The sequence below is a fragment of the Coregonus clupeaformis genome, chromosome 20 (assembly GCF_020615455.1).
Source record: "Coregonus clupeaformis isolate EN_2021a chromosome 20, ASM2061545v1, whole genome shotgun sequence".
Taxonomy (NCBI): domain Eukaryota; kingdom Metazoa; phylum Chordata; class Actinopteri; order Salmoniformes; family Salmonidae; genus Coregonus; species Coregonus clupeaformis.
Genome location: NC_059211.1, coordinates 44,806,985 through 44,824,697, shown reverse-complemented (window position 1 = coordinate 44,824,697; position 17,713 = coordinate 44,806,985). Strand labels below are relative to the sequence as shown.

The following is a 17,713-nucleotide window of genomic DNA, read 5'->3' as shown; positions in this document are numbered from 1 at the left end:
CAATTTTGTTCTCACAAGAATAGAGACAGGATCCCTGTGATTCCTTTGATTTCATTCAGGATACAGCCAGAGACAATAACACATTGGCTTCATTGCCTTTCTGACAAAAGTCTGTTGTAGAATTGAGAGACAAATATATAGTGATCTCAGTATAAATATAGAAGACAGAAAAACACTGACAGGTTTAGACAAATATTTGATACTGTAGGCATATTGTACTTTTTCAATAAATATGCAAATATACAAACAACTGTGGTGAGAATAATGTGACATTTACATGGCGATTTACAGTGCGTTAATTTGCTAGTGTCTGGGTTAGATGAAGCGATACAGGAAGGAGGAATCGATAAGGCATTCATCTTAGAGTCTGAGCTGACACAGCCAGCTGAGAAGGAGCAGGGCGAGATCAGGCACCCAGCCCAAGGGAGGAGGCGGCCAGAGTAGCCCAGAGAGGCTGAGTCTGACAGAGGGAAACACGGTCCATGTCTGTCTGTCTACCATAGAAAGTGACATGTTAGGGCAGTAGTAGTAGAATGTTGAGGGAGTGTCCCCATTTTGTTGTGATGCCATTGTTGTAGCAGGTTTTTCCCACTTGCTGGTTGACTAAGCTGCCAGGAGAGGTTATTGATATTGCGCCCGCCTCTTCTCCAACTTCAACTTGAGCTCCTCAGAGATGGCTGAAAGGAACACAAGAGAGTAAAAAAAAACAGCATTTAAGGATTTAACTTTGGAATGGTTTTATTTGCATTTCAACAATACATTTGTAACAAGTTCCCTGAGCTATTACCTCTCAAAATCATATTCTAGATGGATGGAACTCTTCTAAATGAAAAGATAGTAAAAAAGAAAAGATCAAAATGGTTGACCTACTCTGAGCAACAGTGTCTGGTGTGACAGAAGTCACAGTGATGCTTCTCAACCTGGTGTCAGGGGTATCTGTAGAGGTGGAGCGGAAGGTATGAGGTGTACGAACAGAGGGCACCAGTGGTGGCATCAGGGCCTTCCTCTCAGGTCCTACAACACAAGGGAGAACAATTTCATTGACTGATTGATTCCCAAAGGGAAGATTCAGTGGATAGCCTAAAAAAGAAACACGCAAGACAAAAAACAACAAGGTGCCATGATACGTTTTTTTTTGCATGTCGACTGCCTTATAAAATGATATACAGTGCATTCGGAAAGTATTTAGACCCCTTGACTTTTTCCACATTTTGTTACGTTACAGCCTCATTCTAAAATGGAGTAAAGTGTTTCTCTCCCCCCCCCCTCAATCTACACACAATAACCCATAGTGACAAAGCAAAAACAGGTTTTTAGAACTTTTTGCCAATTTATTTAAAATAAAAAACGGAAATATCAAATTTACATAAGTATTCAGACCCTTTACTCAGTACTTTGTTGAAGCACCTTTGGCAGCAATTACAGCCTTGAGTCTTCTTGGCTATGATGCTACAAGCTTGGCACACCTGTATTTAGGGAGTTTCTCCCATTCTTCTCTGCAGATCCTCTCAAGCTCTGTCAGGTTGGATGGAGAGTGTTGTTGCACAGCTAATTTCAGGTTTCTCCAGAGATGTTGGATCGGGTTCAGGTCCGGGCTCTGGCTGGGCCACTCAAGGACATTCAGAGACTTGTCCCGAAGCCACTCCTGCGTTGCTTGTCTGTGTGCTTAGGGTCGTTGTCCTGTTGGAAGGTGAACCTTCACCCTAGTCTAAGGTCCTGGGCGCTTTGGAGGAGGTTTTCATCAAGGAGCTCTCTGTACTTTGCTCCTTTCATCTTTCCCTCGACCCTGACTAGTCTCCCAGTCTCTGCCGCTGAAAAACATCCCCACAGCAGGATGCTGCCACCGCCATGCTTCACCGTAGGGATGGTGCCAGGTTTCCTCCAGACGTGACGCTTGGCATTCAGGCCAAAGAGTTCAATCTTGGTTTCATCAGGCCAGAGAATCTTGTTTCTCATGGTCTGAGAGTCTTTAAGTGCCTTTTGGCAAACTCCAAGCGGGCTGTCATGTGCGTTTTTACATATGCCATCTCCACAGAGGAACTCTGGAGCTGTCTCAGAGTGACCATCGGGTTCTTGGTCACCTCCCTGACCAAGGCCATTCTCCCCAGATTGCTCAGTTTGGCCGGGTGGCCAGCTCTAGGAAGAGTCTTGGTGGTTCCAAACTTCTTCCATTTAAGAATGATAAAAGGCCACTGTGTTCTTGGTGACCTTCAATGCTGCAGAAATATTTTGGTACCCTTCCCCAGATCTGTGCCTTGACACAATCCTGTCTCGGAGCTCTACGGACAATTCCTTTGACCTCATGGCTTGGTTTTTGACCTGACATGAACTGTCAACTGTGGGACCTTATATAGACAGGTGTGTGCCTTTCCAAATCATGTCCAATCAATCGAATTGACCACAGGTGGACTCCAATCAAGTTGTAGAAATATCAAGAATGATCAATAGAAACAGGATGCACCCCAACTCAATTTCGAGTCTCATGGCAAAGGGTCTGAATACTTATGTAAATAAAGATATGTTTTTTATTTTTAATACGTTTGCAAACATTTATAACAACCTGTTTTCGCTTTGTTATTCTGGGGTATTTATGTGTAGAATAAGGCTGTAACGTAATAACATTTGGAAAAAGTCAAGGGGTCTGAATACTTTCCGCATGCACTGTATCTACCAAGACCACGAAAATTATCTTTGCAAGAAAGCAGAAGTCAAGACAACAGGCTGCTCACCAGAGCTGAGCGGCACTTCACTTGACAGAGATGTCTGATGGGGCAAATGGGGGGTCTGACGGGGCATCATCACTGAAACATAAAACAATATGTTTCAAAATGTTGCTCCTCTATACGTTTCAAGTACATAGTTCATGAAATATCTTTCAGTTTGTTAATGGCTGAGGCAAGGTATTATAGTAGTGATTTTATATTAGTTTTTTTGAAATTCAGTTTAGTTTCAGTTAGTTTTCATTATTTAATTTTTATATTTAGTTTCAGTGTTAGGGACAGAAAGTAGCCTATGCGTGGGAGGCTAGTCCCATTTATGTGTTATAGGCCTATAGCAGGGCTCTCATATCAGAATATTTGTAACAACCTAAACACTACTCTATTTAATCAAATAAGCCTCATGTAATTTGACACTCAGACCACCATGCAAAAATGTCTGCTTATCTCGCAGGGAAAGGTTTTGGGCGGAGGTAATCCTCTCGCTTCGCCTCTTCCTCTCTGGTAATAGCTAGTGAGTGATGCACAAGCTAGGCCTATTTGAAAAATAAAAAATAAAATAAAAACACTGAACTATTTATGATGGTTTTTAATTTATTTTGCAGTCAAAGATATGTTTCAGTATAGTTTTAGTTTTTCTTTATTATTTTATTTCAGTTTACCAGTGGTGTAAAGTTCTTAAGTAAACATTCTTGAAAGTACTACTTAAGTAGTTTCTTTGGGTATCTGTACTTTACTATTGATATTTTTGACATATTTTACTTTACTACATTCCTAAAGAAAATGATGTACTTTTTACTACATACATTTATCCTGACACCCAAAAGTACTCATTACATTTTGAATGCTTAGCAGGACAAGAAAATGGTCTAATTCCCACACTTATCAAGAGAACATCCCTGGTCATCCCTACTGCCTCTGATCTGGCAGACTCACTAAACACATGCTTCTTTGTAAATTATGTCTGAGTGTTGGAGAGTGCCCCTGGCTATCCATACATTAAAAAATTCAAGAAAATGGTGCTGTCTGGCTTGCTTAATATAAGGAATGTGAAATTATACTTAAGTATATTTTAGCAATTACATTTACTTTTGATACTTAAGTATATTTAAAACCAAATACTTTTACTCAAGTAGAATTTTACTGGGTGACTTTCACTTGAGTCATTTTCTATTAAGGAATCTTTACTTTTACTCAAGTATGACAATTGGTTACTTTTTCCACCACTGCAGTTTACTAAATCGTTTTTTCCTATTTTAGTTTTAGTTTTAGTTAACTTGTTAGAGTAGTACGGTACCAGTAGTTTTAAGATAGTGGGACTCACCTGGCAGACGAAAGCGTGTGGGAGGGGTCTGAGAGGGGTGAGTAGGCTGCACAGTAGTGTCTTCTTCCTTTTCTTTCTCTGGAAAAGAACACAGACAAGAATAGCAACCGAGGGTGAGGAATTAAATCATACTTGAAGTGTGTTTGAAGACAGAGGGGAGGGGGACAGAGGATAGTACTCACGGGTGTCATTGAGGTAAAGACTCTCTCCTCTATCTGACTCAGACTCTGGAGTTGGACCTGGGATTAAAACACAATATTCCCTTTTATCTCCTCTTTAGCATAACAACTCATTGAAGCTGTTCATTAATAAGGCAAAACATTCATAATTTGAAGCTTGAGATAGAAGTTGCCAAGTAGATCTAGGATCAGATCCTTTCCCATTGTCTTACGCCAGATTGCGTCTAACATGACGCAAATGGACTACCTGTCTTGTCTACTTGTCAAAAAATGTGTGTTAAAGGCAACTATCTCTAATTCCTAATTTGAATGAGAGCTATAAGTGGTTAAGTGCATTTGGTGACATTGTTAACGTGTGAGTGCGTGTGTGTTTGTTAACAGGGTCAAGGAGGTCCCAGTAAGGGATGTATGTATACCTGGTTTGGGAGGTAGAGCAGGGACTGGCACACGGGGGATGGGAGTACTGGGGACACACTGCAGACTCTTCTCTCCATTCTCCTCATTTGCCTGAACAAATGCTGCGGAGACAGAGGGCATGAATGGTATGACCAACATGACTGATAAGCCAGAGCTATATTTAGTTCATGATGGACAAGGAACAGAAACCCAGAGGGAAAACTGAGAATGAGAGGGAAAACTGAGAATGAGAGGGAAAACTGAAAGCGAGAGGGAAAACTGAGAGCGAGAGGGAAAACTGAGAGCGAGAGAGAGAGAGAGAGAGAGAGAGAGAGAGAGAGAGAGAGAGAGAGAGAGAGAGAGAGAGAGAGAAAATGAGGAAGAATGTAAGAGACAGAACGTAAGATAGAGCGAATGAAAGAGAGCAGTAGTAAGTGGTGTGTGCTCTGTCTTACTGATGCTCTCTTCATAGGGTCCTTCCATAATGAAGGGTGTCAGAGTTCCATTAGTCCTGTCCACCAGACAGTTGATGACATCATGCAGTGTGGCACAGGAGATCTACAGGCAGAACCATCATCATTAACATTCTGCATACACCACCTCATACTGTAAATACAGTGAAACAGCTGACAACTCTGTCAATATGGCCCATTTAGAGAAACATTTAGCACGCACTCTGTGCCAGCAATCAGAGTAAAGTGCTCAGAGATTGGCTAAAACTAAGGCCTTATCCAGGTCATAACATCAAAAAGCACCAATAAAGGTAATATATTTGTCTGTTTTTCAGGAGAAAACAAGGGCAGGCAAAGAATCTTATGGTTTATTGTCCTGTGACTACATGTGGAATATTTCATCAATGTCTTCCTTATCACTCCCTCACATTGGGTTAACCTGAGGTTCAATGCCTCTCTAGAGTCAAGACGAGAATTCCCATTCATACATTTAGAATGAGGAAAAGTGAGAAATAGTTATTTGCCATAAAGAAAATAACTTTTTATAAATTGATTATTTTATGTTCTATTAGACAAATAAAAACTCATTAAAGTATTGTGTTTAAAGTGTTGTGTGTGGCAGTGGACAAGCAGGTGTATTCGGGAATGAGGAAGCAGGAAACACTCACTGGAGTCTCTACATCAATTGTGTATCCTCCGTCATGTTTCCTTGTCACGCGATAGTGTCTGAACACAGACCTGACAGAAGAGAGCGATAGTATCAATGAGCGGCACATTAATTGATTATAAGCAATAATCTGTCACATGAACAAATAAGTATGGCCTTTCCTTCACTTGATTCAGCATGCATGTTGCTTTCATAGACTATTAATCAAATGATCATGTGACATGTATTTTCTTTGATTGTACTGTAGGAATGGGGAAGCGTACCCATTGAGGTCCTGTCGAGTGGTGACAGCCAATGAGGCGCCGTCCCTGCCGGGCCGTAGTAGCAGGTTCCCACAATCAGAGTGTCTCTCCAACGTCATCTCTGCCTCAGTACGAGACACGGGCTGGTAACACCTGCACACAGAACATCCACATATAGCACATCTGAACAGTAGTACAAAATTGGGCAAACAGAGCTAGCCAGACACCAGTAAAGAGCCCAGTGTAAACCTCCGACTATCAACACCTTTGTCCCCTAGTCTTATAATGTATATATAGGGCACTCACGCAGGCATGTCCCCTACGAGGCTGAGGTAAAGGTTGGAGCTGGATGCTGAAGCAGGGGTAGGGGACAGGGTCTTCCGTCTCTCCCTCTCGGTCTCTACCGTCTCTCTCATCATGTGGATCTGGCCTGGCAGCAGGTTGAGTGAGCTGGGCACTGACAGCTGGAGGGAGAGACACAAGGAGTATTTACCATCATTTAGACCAAAGGCCATGAAACACTGGAAATGTTTGAGGCAATATTGACTAAGCTGTGTGCCATTATGCCATTGTTGCCAATGCTATTTCATCAAATGGCGGGTCATGTTTTGGAGGACGCATGACTCGACCTTCGCCTCTCCCGAGCCCATTGGGGAGTTGCAGCGATGAGACAAGATCGCAATTGGATATCACGGAATTGGGGAGAAAAAGGGGGGTAAAATTACAAAAAAACTAATAAAAATATTATATTTGTGATTTGATGTTATTATAATCCCTGTCAAGACTGGAGAAAGTCCCTTTGTGTTTTTTTGATAAGCAGTGCTTGAACCCAGAGATAAAATGAATTATTCTCAGTTTACTGACCAGGTATTACCAGGAAAACTAGCCTACTGAGCCATATGTGGTATGATAGTGAATTAGCTGTATCATGTTTCACTAACCTCAAATACAGAGTAGATGAAACCTTTCCATAGTTCTCGAGCTTCTAGACTTGGGGCCTGTAGAGGGAGGGAGAGAACCCATTAAACCATTGATAAAACAATTGTAATGCAAAACAAAAAGGAAAATAGTCAGCCATGTCCTTACAGTGATTTTGATCTCCCCATCCTCCATGCGCAGGATGAGTCTGGCTGCCTCCAGGTTTCTGTCCCGACTGCAGTCATCCGTCACGGAGATGAGGTCACGGAGCTCCAGTTTCTCCACATACTGTTGAAAACACACACAAACGAGTATACATTGATAAATGGGAGTGCCCACCACCCCAATAGACCGACCACTGATCTTTCCTCTATCTAATGTCCCCTTCTCTAGCCCATTACTTCCAGTTAACTCACATCGCTGTCGTTGGTGTTGTTGAAGAAGAAAAGAGTGTTCCCACACAAGCATGTCCATAGTCTCCGAGATGCCTAGACAGACAGACAGAGATGGTGGAAGATACACAAGACAATGGCTATCATACATTGCATGACACCATAAAGACATAAAGAGGCCAATTTACAAGAATACTGCATGAGATAAGCTGGAATTCACCATCTATAGTTCATGTCAGTATAGTCGCATGTAATGAGTTGTCATTTGAGTCACCAGTCTACACAGTGGCACATTATATTATTGTTGAGAATTGTTCTCCCAGTGTAATTCATGTAAATCCTGTTGAACTGACTGACCGAGTCTAGTTCCCATCAAGCTCACCTTTGTGACAGGACTGGCTTGAATTGTGAAGATGACCACACCGTGGGTGGCTTTTGACAATTTTGGGGGGATTCCTCAGATCTTACTCATTGGTAGGAAAAAGTATGGTCCAAATCGGATGTCGGGTACTATATTTATTGAATATTATCTGAATCCTATTAATTAAAAGGGCCCATTTGGGTGCAATCAATTAGCTTCATTTCTCAGAGATACAATAAAATGTCAAGAAAATAATGTTTCAGGAATGCCAATCTTACCTGTTTCTAACCACAGAAACAATGTCATAACAATCTGAGATGGTGGGTATCATGGCTTGCTGAAATGACATGGAACGACTCTGGTGGTAAATAACAGAACAGAACACGCTGAATGACAGATTAGAAAAACAACCAAATACCATCACGCGATGCCTTTATTAGCGCCCCAACACTGTCCAGTCATGTCTGAAGCCCATCCCTACGCTCAAATAGGACAATATAGCAAATAAGACAATAATAAAGACTTGTCATTCATCTAATCTGTCACACCAGCCTGCTCTAATCTTAATGCCTTGTGACATTCAGTAGTCTAACCAGTTCTGTCTCTGTCATCCCTTGGCTCCTTCAGCGAGAACAACCAAAGTCCAAAAGAAACACCCTACACATTTACCAGAAACCATTTATAATGTATGCTCCACCCATAGTACACATACTAGAGCCGGCATGCAGACATTTTCTGCGTTAGTTATCCAATTAGCCAGGAATATTGTGACCATCGCAAACAGTAAGACAATGTCTCAACTGTGGCCTGATGAATATGGCTTAAAAAAGTAAGAAAGAAGGGGATTAATTGTTGGTGCAAAGACTACTGTCCTTCAGGGGAATCCAGACATCACAAGACAACCCAACTTTAATTGTTCCATATAGCATATGAAATGTTCAGCCATTTGGCTCACAGGGATATTGTTGTGTGTCAACTGTTAAAAGTAGTCCTTGTGCAGAGTAGGGCTGGGAATTGCCAGGGACCTCACGATACGATATCACAATACTTAGATGCCGATTCTCATGTATTGCGATTTGATACAGTGAATTTATTGCGATTCGATGTTCTAAACATGTTGCTCACCATATATCTGCTGCAGTGGGACAAGAGAGAGCCATGAGAAAACTCGTTTTGATCAGTCATGGAAATAAAAGGCCTGAAAACAAATTGGCTTCCGAAAAGAAGATGGAGAACAAGCTATGATGCTAAAATATTGGAGTTTTGGTGACGGTACAGCCAACTAGCGCAAAAATAATATTGCGATATTGTCAAAACGATACAATTTATCACAAATAATATTTTGATATGTAACTACAGTTTAAGTCATAAGTTTACATACACCTTAGCCAAATACATTTAAACTCAGTTTTTCACAATTCCTGACATTTAATCCTAGTAACAATTCCCTGTTAGGATCACCACTTTATTTTAAGAATGTGAAATGTCAGAATAATAGTAGAGAGAACGATTTATTTCAGCTTTTATTTCTTTCATCACATTCCCAGTGGGTCAGAAGTTTACATACACTCAAATTAGTATTTGGTAGCATTGCCTTTAAATTGTTTATCTTGGGTCAAACGTTTCAGGTAGCCTTCCACAAGCTTCCCACAATAAGTTGGGTGAATTTTGGCCCATTCCTCCTGACAGAGCTGGTGTAACTGAGTCAGGTTTGTAGGCCTCCTTGCTCCCACACGCTTTTTCAGTTCTGCCCACACATTTTCTATAGAATTGAGGTCAGGGCTTTGTGATGGCCACTCCAATACCTTGACTTTGTTGTCCTTAAGCCATTTTGCCACAACTTTGGAAGTATGCTTGGGGTCATTGTCCATTTGGAAGATCCATTTGCGACCAAGCTTTAACTTCTTGACTGATGTCTTGAGATGTTGCTTCAATATATCCACGTAATTTTCCTTCCTCATGATGCCATCTATTTTGTGAAGTGCACCAGTCCCTCCTGCAGCAAAGCGCCCCCACAGCATGATGCTGCCACCCCCGTGCATCACAGTTGGGATGGTGTTCTTCGGCTTGCAAGCCTCCCGCTTTTTCCTCCAAACATAACGATGGTCATTATGGCCAAACAGTTCTATTTTTGTTTCATCAGACCAGAGGACATTTCTCAAAAAAGTAAAATCTTTGTCCCCATGTGAAGTTGCAAACCTTAGTCTGGATTTTTTATGGCAGTTTTGGAGCAGTGGCTTCTTCCTTGCTGAGCGGCCTTTCAGGTTATGTCGATATAGGACTCGTTTACTGTGGATATAGATATTTGTGTACCTGTTTCCTCCAACAAGGCCCTTTGCTGTTTTTCTGGGATTGATTTTCACTTTTCGCACCAAAGTACGTTCATCTCTAGGAGACAGAACGCGTCTCCTTCCTGAGCGGTATGATGGCTGCGTGGTCCCATGGTGTTTATACTTGCGTACTATTGTTTGTACAGATGAACGTGGTACCTTCAGGCATTTGGAAATTGCTCCCAAGGATGAACCAGACTTGTGGAGGTCTACACATGTTTTTCTGAGGTCTTGGCTGATTTCTTTTGATTTTCCCATGATGACAAGCAAAGAGGCACTGAGTTTGAAGGTAGGCCTTGAAATACATCCACAGGTACACCTCCAATTGACTCAAATTATGTCAATTAGCCTATCAGAAGCTTCTATGCCATGCCATCATTTTCAGGAATTTTCCAAGCTGTTTAAAGGCACAGTCAACTTAGTGTATGTAAACTTCTGACCCACTGGAATTGTGATACAATGAATTATAAGTGAAATAATCTGTCTGTAAACAATTACTTGTGTCATGCACAAAGTAGATGTCCTAACCGACATGCCAAAACTATAGTTTGTTAACAAGAAATTTGTGGAGTGGTTGAAAAACGAGTTTTAATGACTCCAACCTAAGTGTATGTAAACTTCCGACTTCAACTGTATTTATTCCCCCCCCATCACTAGCATATAGTTGTATGGTTTGTTAAACTTTTAAATCAAAGGTTTTTGTTTGGCATACATTTTAAGTGAAAAATCTGAGTATCAGTGCAATTTCGTTACCGTGGAATTGCCCGACATCTCTTGACATGTTGGCTTTTGTGTTGTACCATGACGATAAGAAATCTTACAGGAAATTCCCGGGAGTTTCCAGCTTGCTCAAGTAGTGGCACAGGCTCATTCCACACATTAGTGAGTTAATCACTCATCTGGAACAGCCCTTCTTGCACAGTCAACCACAATAGCCCCAAGGTTCGCCAAAGTATATGTTGTCTGGTCTTTGGCTCCCCAACGTAAGAAGGCTTGCACTCCTAACCCCCCGCGACCAGCGAGTACAAAAAACATCCTCCGTTCAGGCTGCAAAGGCATCGGTTTTCACCATAATTCGATTTAATGGCGGCTCGGACAAAAAAAGGCGGAAATATGCATAGGCCTACTGTCTAACTACAACCATTTTCCAGCACCATGGTAGAGTGGTTGAAGCAGTCTGTTTACCCCTGGCTGAAGGCGGTGCGCAACATCCGGATGTAGCATTAGGCACTCTAGCATAGTGGCGGAAAATTGTGTTTTATTAAGAAAGTACACATATTTTCCCCGTTTTTTAAAGTTCGGTCACCCATTAAATTGAGTTAAATGAGGAAACAGATGTGTCACACTCGTTCATGAAGGAGAAGGACCAAGGCGCAGCGTGATATGCATACATGTTTATTTGACTATTAAACACAACGACAAAACAAGAAACGAAACTCCAAGGTACACAAACAACATACCTAACACGGAACAAGATCCCACAACCCACTAGTGCCAATAGGCTGCCTAAGTATGGTCCCCAATCAGAGACAACGAGCGACAGCTGCCTCTGATTGGGAACCACACCGGCCAACATTGATCTAGAAAACCTAGATCACAAACATAGAAAATCACACCCTGGCTCAACAAATAAGAGTCCCCAGAGTCAGGGCGTGACAGTACCCCCCCCCCCAAAGGTGCGGACTCCGACCGCACAACATAAACATAACAGGGTAGGGGCCGGGTGGGCATTCCGCCTTGGAGGCGGATCCGGCTCATGGCGTGACGATCTCTCACTCTTCGCCTCCCTGTTGCGCCCCTGGTCTGGTCTAGACCTCGGCGCGTTGCTTCCCCTCTCCTTCCTCCGTCTATACTCCAAGCCCTGTCTGGACCCTGGTGTGGGAGACCCCGAACCTGGAGAGGGGCTGACGTCTGGGTCTGGACTGGAGCCGCTGACTGGAGCTGGGTTGGGCACCGGTGGAGTGGACTGCTCTGGCTCCGGAGTGGAGCCGCTGACCGGATCTGGACTAGACCCCGGTGGAGCGGACTGCTCTGGCTCCGGAGTGGAGCAGCTGACCGGAGCTGGATCAGGCACCGGTGGAGCGGACTGCTCTGGCTCCGGAGTGGAGCCGCTGACCGGAGCTGGACTGGACCCCGGTGAAGCGGATTGCTCTGGCTCCGGAGTAGAGCAGCTGACCGGTGCCGAACCAGGCACCGGTGGAACAGGCACGGGTCGTGCCGGACTGGACACACGCACCATTGGCTTGGTGCGAGGAGCAGGAACAGGCCGGACCGGGCTGGCGACGCGCACCACTGGCTTGGTGCGAGGTGCAGGAACAGGCCGGGCCGGGCTGGCGACGCGCACCACTGGCTTGGTGCGAGGGGCAGGAACAGGCCGGGCCGGGCTGGCGACGCGCACCACTGGCTTGGTGCGAGGGGCAGGAACAGGCCGGGCCGGGCTGGCGACGCGCACCACTGGCTTGGTGCGAGGGGCAGGATCAGGCCGGGCTGGCGCTGCGCACCACTGGCTTGGTGTGAGGGGCAGGACTGGGTTCCTTTATTAACCCCCACTCCTTCTGCTGCCTAACCAGCTCCTCTCGCCGTGCCTCTACACTTTCCTTCTCCCTTTTAGCCTCCTGTAGCCTCGTCATCCACCCCGTGTGCCCCCCCCAAAATGTTTTATTGGGGTTGCCTGTCGGGTCTCCGTCGTCGGCACGGTTGGCGCCGTTTCTCCTCTCCTGCCTGGGCATCTACCTTCGCCCATGGCCCTTTCCCCGCAAATATCTCCTCCCATGACCACCATTTGCCCACCTGTGACATGGCTATTCGCTCTTCCTGGGCACGCTGCTTGGTCCTCGTTTGGTGGGATCTTCTGTCACGTTCGTTGATGAACGGGTCAGACCAAGGTGCAGCGTGATATGCATACATGTTTATTTGACTATTAAACACAAGGACAAAACAAGAACCGAAACGTGAAGTCCAAGGTACACAAACAACATACCTAACACGGAACAAGATCCCACAACCCACTAGTGCCAATAGGCTGCCTAAGTATGGTCCCCAATCAGAGACAACGAGCGACAGCTGCCTCTGATTGGGAACCACACCGGCCAACATAGATCTAGAAAACCTAGATCACATCATAGAAAATCACACCCTGGCTCAACAAATAAGAGTCCCCAGAGTCAGGGCGTGACAAGATGCCTTTGCAGCCTGAATGGAGGATGTTTTATGTACGAACCAGTCGCCAAGGGACGAGTGTATTACCGGCTGGGCATATCACGTCCAGTCGATAGTGCCTGCAAACTCAACTCTGGACCTCGAAGTCAGTTCCACTGCATTTTTTCATTGTTCCCCTCTAATCAGGGACTGATTTAGAACTGGGACACCAGATGTGTGCAATTAATAATCAGGTAGAAGAGAAAATCAGCAGGCTCCAGACCTCATAGGGTAAGAGTTGAATACCCCTGCGACAGTGGCTCCGTCAAAAGACAGGTAAATAGCGACCACTAGCGGCTGTCCAGGTTACAACAACAACTGATCCCTCAATGTTGTGCTCATACCAATGGCTCCAGAATTTAAAAAATAATGGGCAAGACTTGTAAGCATGTATGACCTTCATAATGTTTAATTATCGTCGCATGATGGCAAATAAGTCTTGCTGCACAACCGATTGGCAAACATACTGCAAATTGAGAACTCGTGTGACTAAACTGAATAAAAAGAAACTACACTATGAAACAAAGATAAATTACATAAAGAATGATAGTAAAAAGCTTTGGAGGACCTTAAATGAAATTTTTAGCAAAAAGGCAAACTCCGCTCCATCATTCATTGAATCAGATGGCTCATTCATCACAAAACCCACAGACATGGCCAACTACTTTAATGATTTTTCCATTGGCAAGATTAGCAAACTTAGGCATGACATGCCAGCAACAAAACGCTGACACTACACATCCAAGTACACTACCAGTCAAAAGTTTGGACACACCAACTCATTCAAGGGTTTTTCTTTATTTTTACATTGTAGAATAATAGTGATGACATCAAAACTATGAAATAACACATATGGAATCATGTAGTAACCAAAAAAGTGTTAAATATTTGAGATTCTTCAAATAGTCAGCCTTTGCCTTGATGACAGCTTTGCACACTCTTGGCATTATCTCAACCAGCTTCATGAGGTAGTCACCTGGAATGCATTTCAATTAACAGGTGTGCCTTCTTAAAAGTTAATTTGTGGAATTTCTTTCCTTATTTCCTTAATGCGTTTGAGACAATCAGTTGTGTTGTGACAAGGTAGGTGGGGTATACAGAAGATAGCCCTATTTGGTAAAAGACCAAGTCCATATTATGGCAAGAACAGCTCAAATAAGCAAAGAGAAACGACAGTCGATCATTACTTTAAGACATGAAGGTCAGTCAATACAGAACTTTGAAAGCTTCTTCAAGTGCAGTCGCAAAAACCATCAAGCGCTATGATGAAACTGCCTCTCATGAGGACCGCCACAGGAATGGAAGACCCAGAGTTACCTCTGCTGCAGAGGATAAGTTCATTAGTTACCAGCCTCAGAAATTGCAGGCCAAATAAATGCTTCACAGAGTTCAAGTCACAGACACATCTCAACATCAACTGTTCAGAGGGGACTGTGTGTATCAGGCCTTAATTTTTTTTTTTTGTCATTTAGTAGACGCTCTTATCCAGAGCGACTTCCAGGGGCAATTAGGGTTAAGTGCCTTGCTCAAGGGCACAGACAGATTTTTCACCTAGTCGGCTCGGGGATTAGAACCAGCAACCTTTCGGTTACTGGCACAATGCTCTTAACCACTAAGCTTCATGGTTGAATTGCTGCGAAGGAACCACTACTAAAGGACACCAATAAGAAGAGACCTGCTTGGGCCAAGAGACATGAGCAATGGACATTAGACCGGTGGAAATCTGTCCTTTGGTCTGATGAGTCCAAATTTGAGATTTTTGGTTCCAACCGCCGTGTCTTTGTGAGACGCAGAGTATGTGAACGGATGATCTCTGCATGTGTGGTTCCCACCATGAAGCACGGAGGAGGAGTTGTGATGGTGTAGGGGTGCTTTGCTGGTGACACTGTCTGAATTATTTAGAATTCAAGGCACACTTAACCAGCATGGCTACCACAGCATTCTGCAGCGATATGCCATGCCATCTGGTTTGCGCTTAGTGGGACTATCATTTGTTTTTCTACAGGACAATGACCCAAAACACACTTCCAGGCTGTGTAAGGGCTATTTGACCAAGAAGGAGAGTGATGGAGTGCTGCATCAGATGATCTGGCCTCCACAATCACCCAACCTCAACCCAATTGAGATGGTTTGGGATGAGTTGGACCGCAGAGTGAAGGAAAAGCAGCCAACAAGTGCTCAGCATATGTGGGAACTCCTTCAAGACGGTTGTTAAAGCATTCCTCATGAAGTTGGTTGAGAGAATGCCAAGAGTGTTGAAAGCTGTCAAGGCAAAGGGTAGCTACTTTGAAGAATCTAAAATATATTTTGATTTGTTTAACACTTTTTTGGTTACTACATGATTCCATGTGTTATTTAATAGTTTATGTCTTCACTATTATTCAACAATGTAGAAAATAGTAAAAATAAAGAAAAAACCTTGAATGAGTAGGTGTGTCCAAACTTTTTACTGTATGTCCTTGAACCAATTATTTTTTAAATAGAACACAATAAATTGAGGATAATTGAGTTGCTAATGGCAGCCTGCAGTACCCCTGTCGGCCTTCAACTTGAGATACTCAATGAGAGGGGGCAGCACTGAGCTAGCTTGCAACGTTACTTACATTTACGTCATTTAGCAGATGCTCTTATCCAGAGCGACTTACACTCACTGAGTAGCTCAAACTGGGCATGTTATGCCACGTTAAAGAACTCGGAAACTCAGAACCTCGGAGTTAAAATGTGCATACATTTGTTTGTACTATTGGTTGATAATAATATTTTCCAAGTGGAAAACTCGGACCCCATCTTTCTACAACTAGTTTCCAAGTCGTACATTTCTGAGTTTCCGAGTAGTCTTGAACTAGGCATTATGTCTCCATGGCTTCGTTTATACAGGCAGCCCAATTCTGATCTTTTGTTCACTAATTGGTCTTTTGACCATTCAGACCTGCTCTGAAAAGGACCTGATGTGATTGGTCAAAAGACCAATTTCGTGGAAAAAAAATATGAGAATTGGGCTGCATGTGTAAAAGCAGCCCATGAGATGCCATCTTAACCAACTTCAAATGTTATATTAAGTCTTCATATAGGAACGAAAGCTGTCACGTGATCGATGGTTTTGGCCATTATACAGTCATTGGTCTACCAGTAGCGCACAGAGGCTAACTACCTTTAGCGTTTATTCATGAAGGCATCTTCGGGCCAGGGGTGTTTTGTTAAGAGCCCCGGACGCTCGTTCTGAACTTTAACACGCATTACTTATGGTATGATTTTGGATACATAAGGAACGTATCTTTCATATCAGCAATAAATAAATAAAAATACATGTTAAATTACTACACTTTATAGGGTTAGTGTTCCCACAGGTCCATATCTCCATGTTGTTTACGGAAAACAGACAGAAGTGACCACCTGTGCTAATTAGCTATCTAGCATGCTGGAACACCTGTATGTAAGCATAACTGGGTAGGAAGTATTCGGAAGTTTAGTTTGTCGGCAGGAGGCACACAGCCATATGGATCTGTGCAAACCTGCTACAAGTGTGTATATTTGTTTGATTATTTCGTGGTGTCTTAATCGACACAGGAAGCCTGTCTGACCTTAGTGTATTTAATTACTACTAGTCATTTTAGTCTTTTTTTTTTTTGCAGACGTTCTTATCCAGAGCGACTTACAGTTAGTTAGTGAGTGCATACATTTTCATACTGGCCCCCCGTGGGAAAAGAACCCACAACCCTGGCGTTGCAAGCGCCATGTTCTACCAACTGAGCTACAGGGGACATAAAGTAGCATCATCCTTATACCTTGTCTTCGAATGATCTTTTTTCCAGGTATCCTTCGTAGTAGCAGTATGGAAGCTGGTTGCGCTGTCGCCCAGCTCGCTTGGTGGCCGCCATCAGTGCCGAGCGCGACGAAGAGTTTACGCACCGGGACAGTGATTCACCGCTCTCCTGGTTAAGTGGTTTGACAACACCTGGGTGGATTTATGGCTTTAAGAAGTTTACAAATAAAAAATGTATAACATAAGAAATCGATAGTCCCTGTCAGATTAGAGCCACGAGGTTTGTTGGTCGTCGAGCTGTAATTTGGAGAAGCTTTTGTTATGTGCGCAAGTATCATCTGACATTCCTCTCTTGACTGGAAACAATTGCCCTTTTCGGTTGAATTGTCGGTAGAGTACTGCAGGTGCCACTAGAGGCAGGGCAGGTGTCTGTCGCCAAAACACGCCCACTGCAAGCTAAACGCTGATTGGTCTATTTCACATTGGTGCCATACCGGTTTTTCCAGATGAGGAAGAGCACAGACGTTTTTACTTAAAGTTTCGGTGAGTGCAGGAACTACCATAATAAAAAATAGTTTCTCACTATAGTTGAAGTTTTAATTAGGCTACTTATTTAGGCTACCAAGCTCAAAGCGTACACGGTCTCCAAAGCCTGTGTTAACCTCATACCTTATTTTCGACGTTTATCCCCAAACCGTATTCTTTCCACATTCATGTTCCCCATAGGGATGGTTTAACGAACCAGAGGTAATTCATTTCCGGGTTTTAGGACTA

The 17,713-nt window shown here is 43.4% G+C and overlaps 1 protein-coding gene across 2 annotated transcripts; it reads right to left on the bottom strand.

The window, feature by feature from the left end:
• Window positions 1-31: 31 nt before the first annotated feature.
• Window positions 32-17,696, bottom strand: LOC121533490 (signal-transducing adaptor protein 1). Of its 2 annotated transcripts, none has more exons than XM_041839472.2 (14): window positions 17,609-17,696; window positions 7,312-7,383; window positions 7,064-7,183; window positions 6,919-6,975; window positions 6,284-6,441; window positions 5,999-6,130; window positions 5,737-5,806; window positions 5,072-5,174; window positions 4,637-4,738; window positions 4,224-4,280; window positions 4,042-4,119; window positions 2,730-2,801; window positions 871-1,014; window positions 32-677 (listed from the first exon to the last, which is right to left on the bottom strand). In XM_041839472.2, exons 1-14 carry the CDS (start codon window positions 17,648-17,650, stop codon window positions 622-624), a joined length of 1,263 nt encoding a protein of 420 aa, XP_041695406.2. In that variant the 5' UTR covers window positions 17,651-17,696; the 3' UTR covers window positions 32-621. The 2 variants fall into 2 exon arrangements, with proteins under 2 accessions (XP_041695406.2, XP_041695405.2); XM_041839471.2 differs by lacking the exon at window positions 17,609-17,696 and adding an exon at window positions 16,962-17,541.
• Window positions 17,697-17,713: the final 17 nt, after the last annotated feature.

Bases quoted from the DNA above. Each gene is read 5' to 3' on its own strand.
- LOC121533490 (XM_041839471.2), bottom strand. From the start codon at position 17,054: ATGGCGGCCACCAAGCGAGCTGGGCGACAGCGCAACCAGCTTCCATAC. The intron at 1,015-2,729 runs GTGAGCAGCCTG...CTTGTGTTGTAG, and splicing joins TGAAGTGCCGCTCAGCTCTG to GACCTGAGAGGAAGGCCCTG. The intron at 678-870 runs GTAGGTCAACCA...TGTTCCTTTCAG, and splicing joins ACCAGACACTGTTGCTCAGA to CCATCTCTGAGGAGCTCAAG.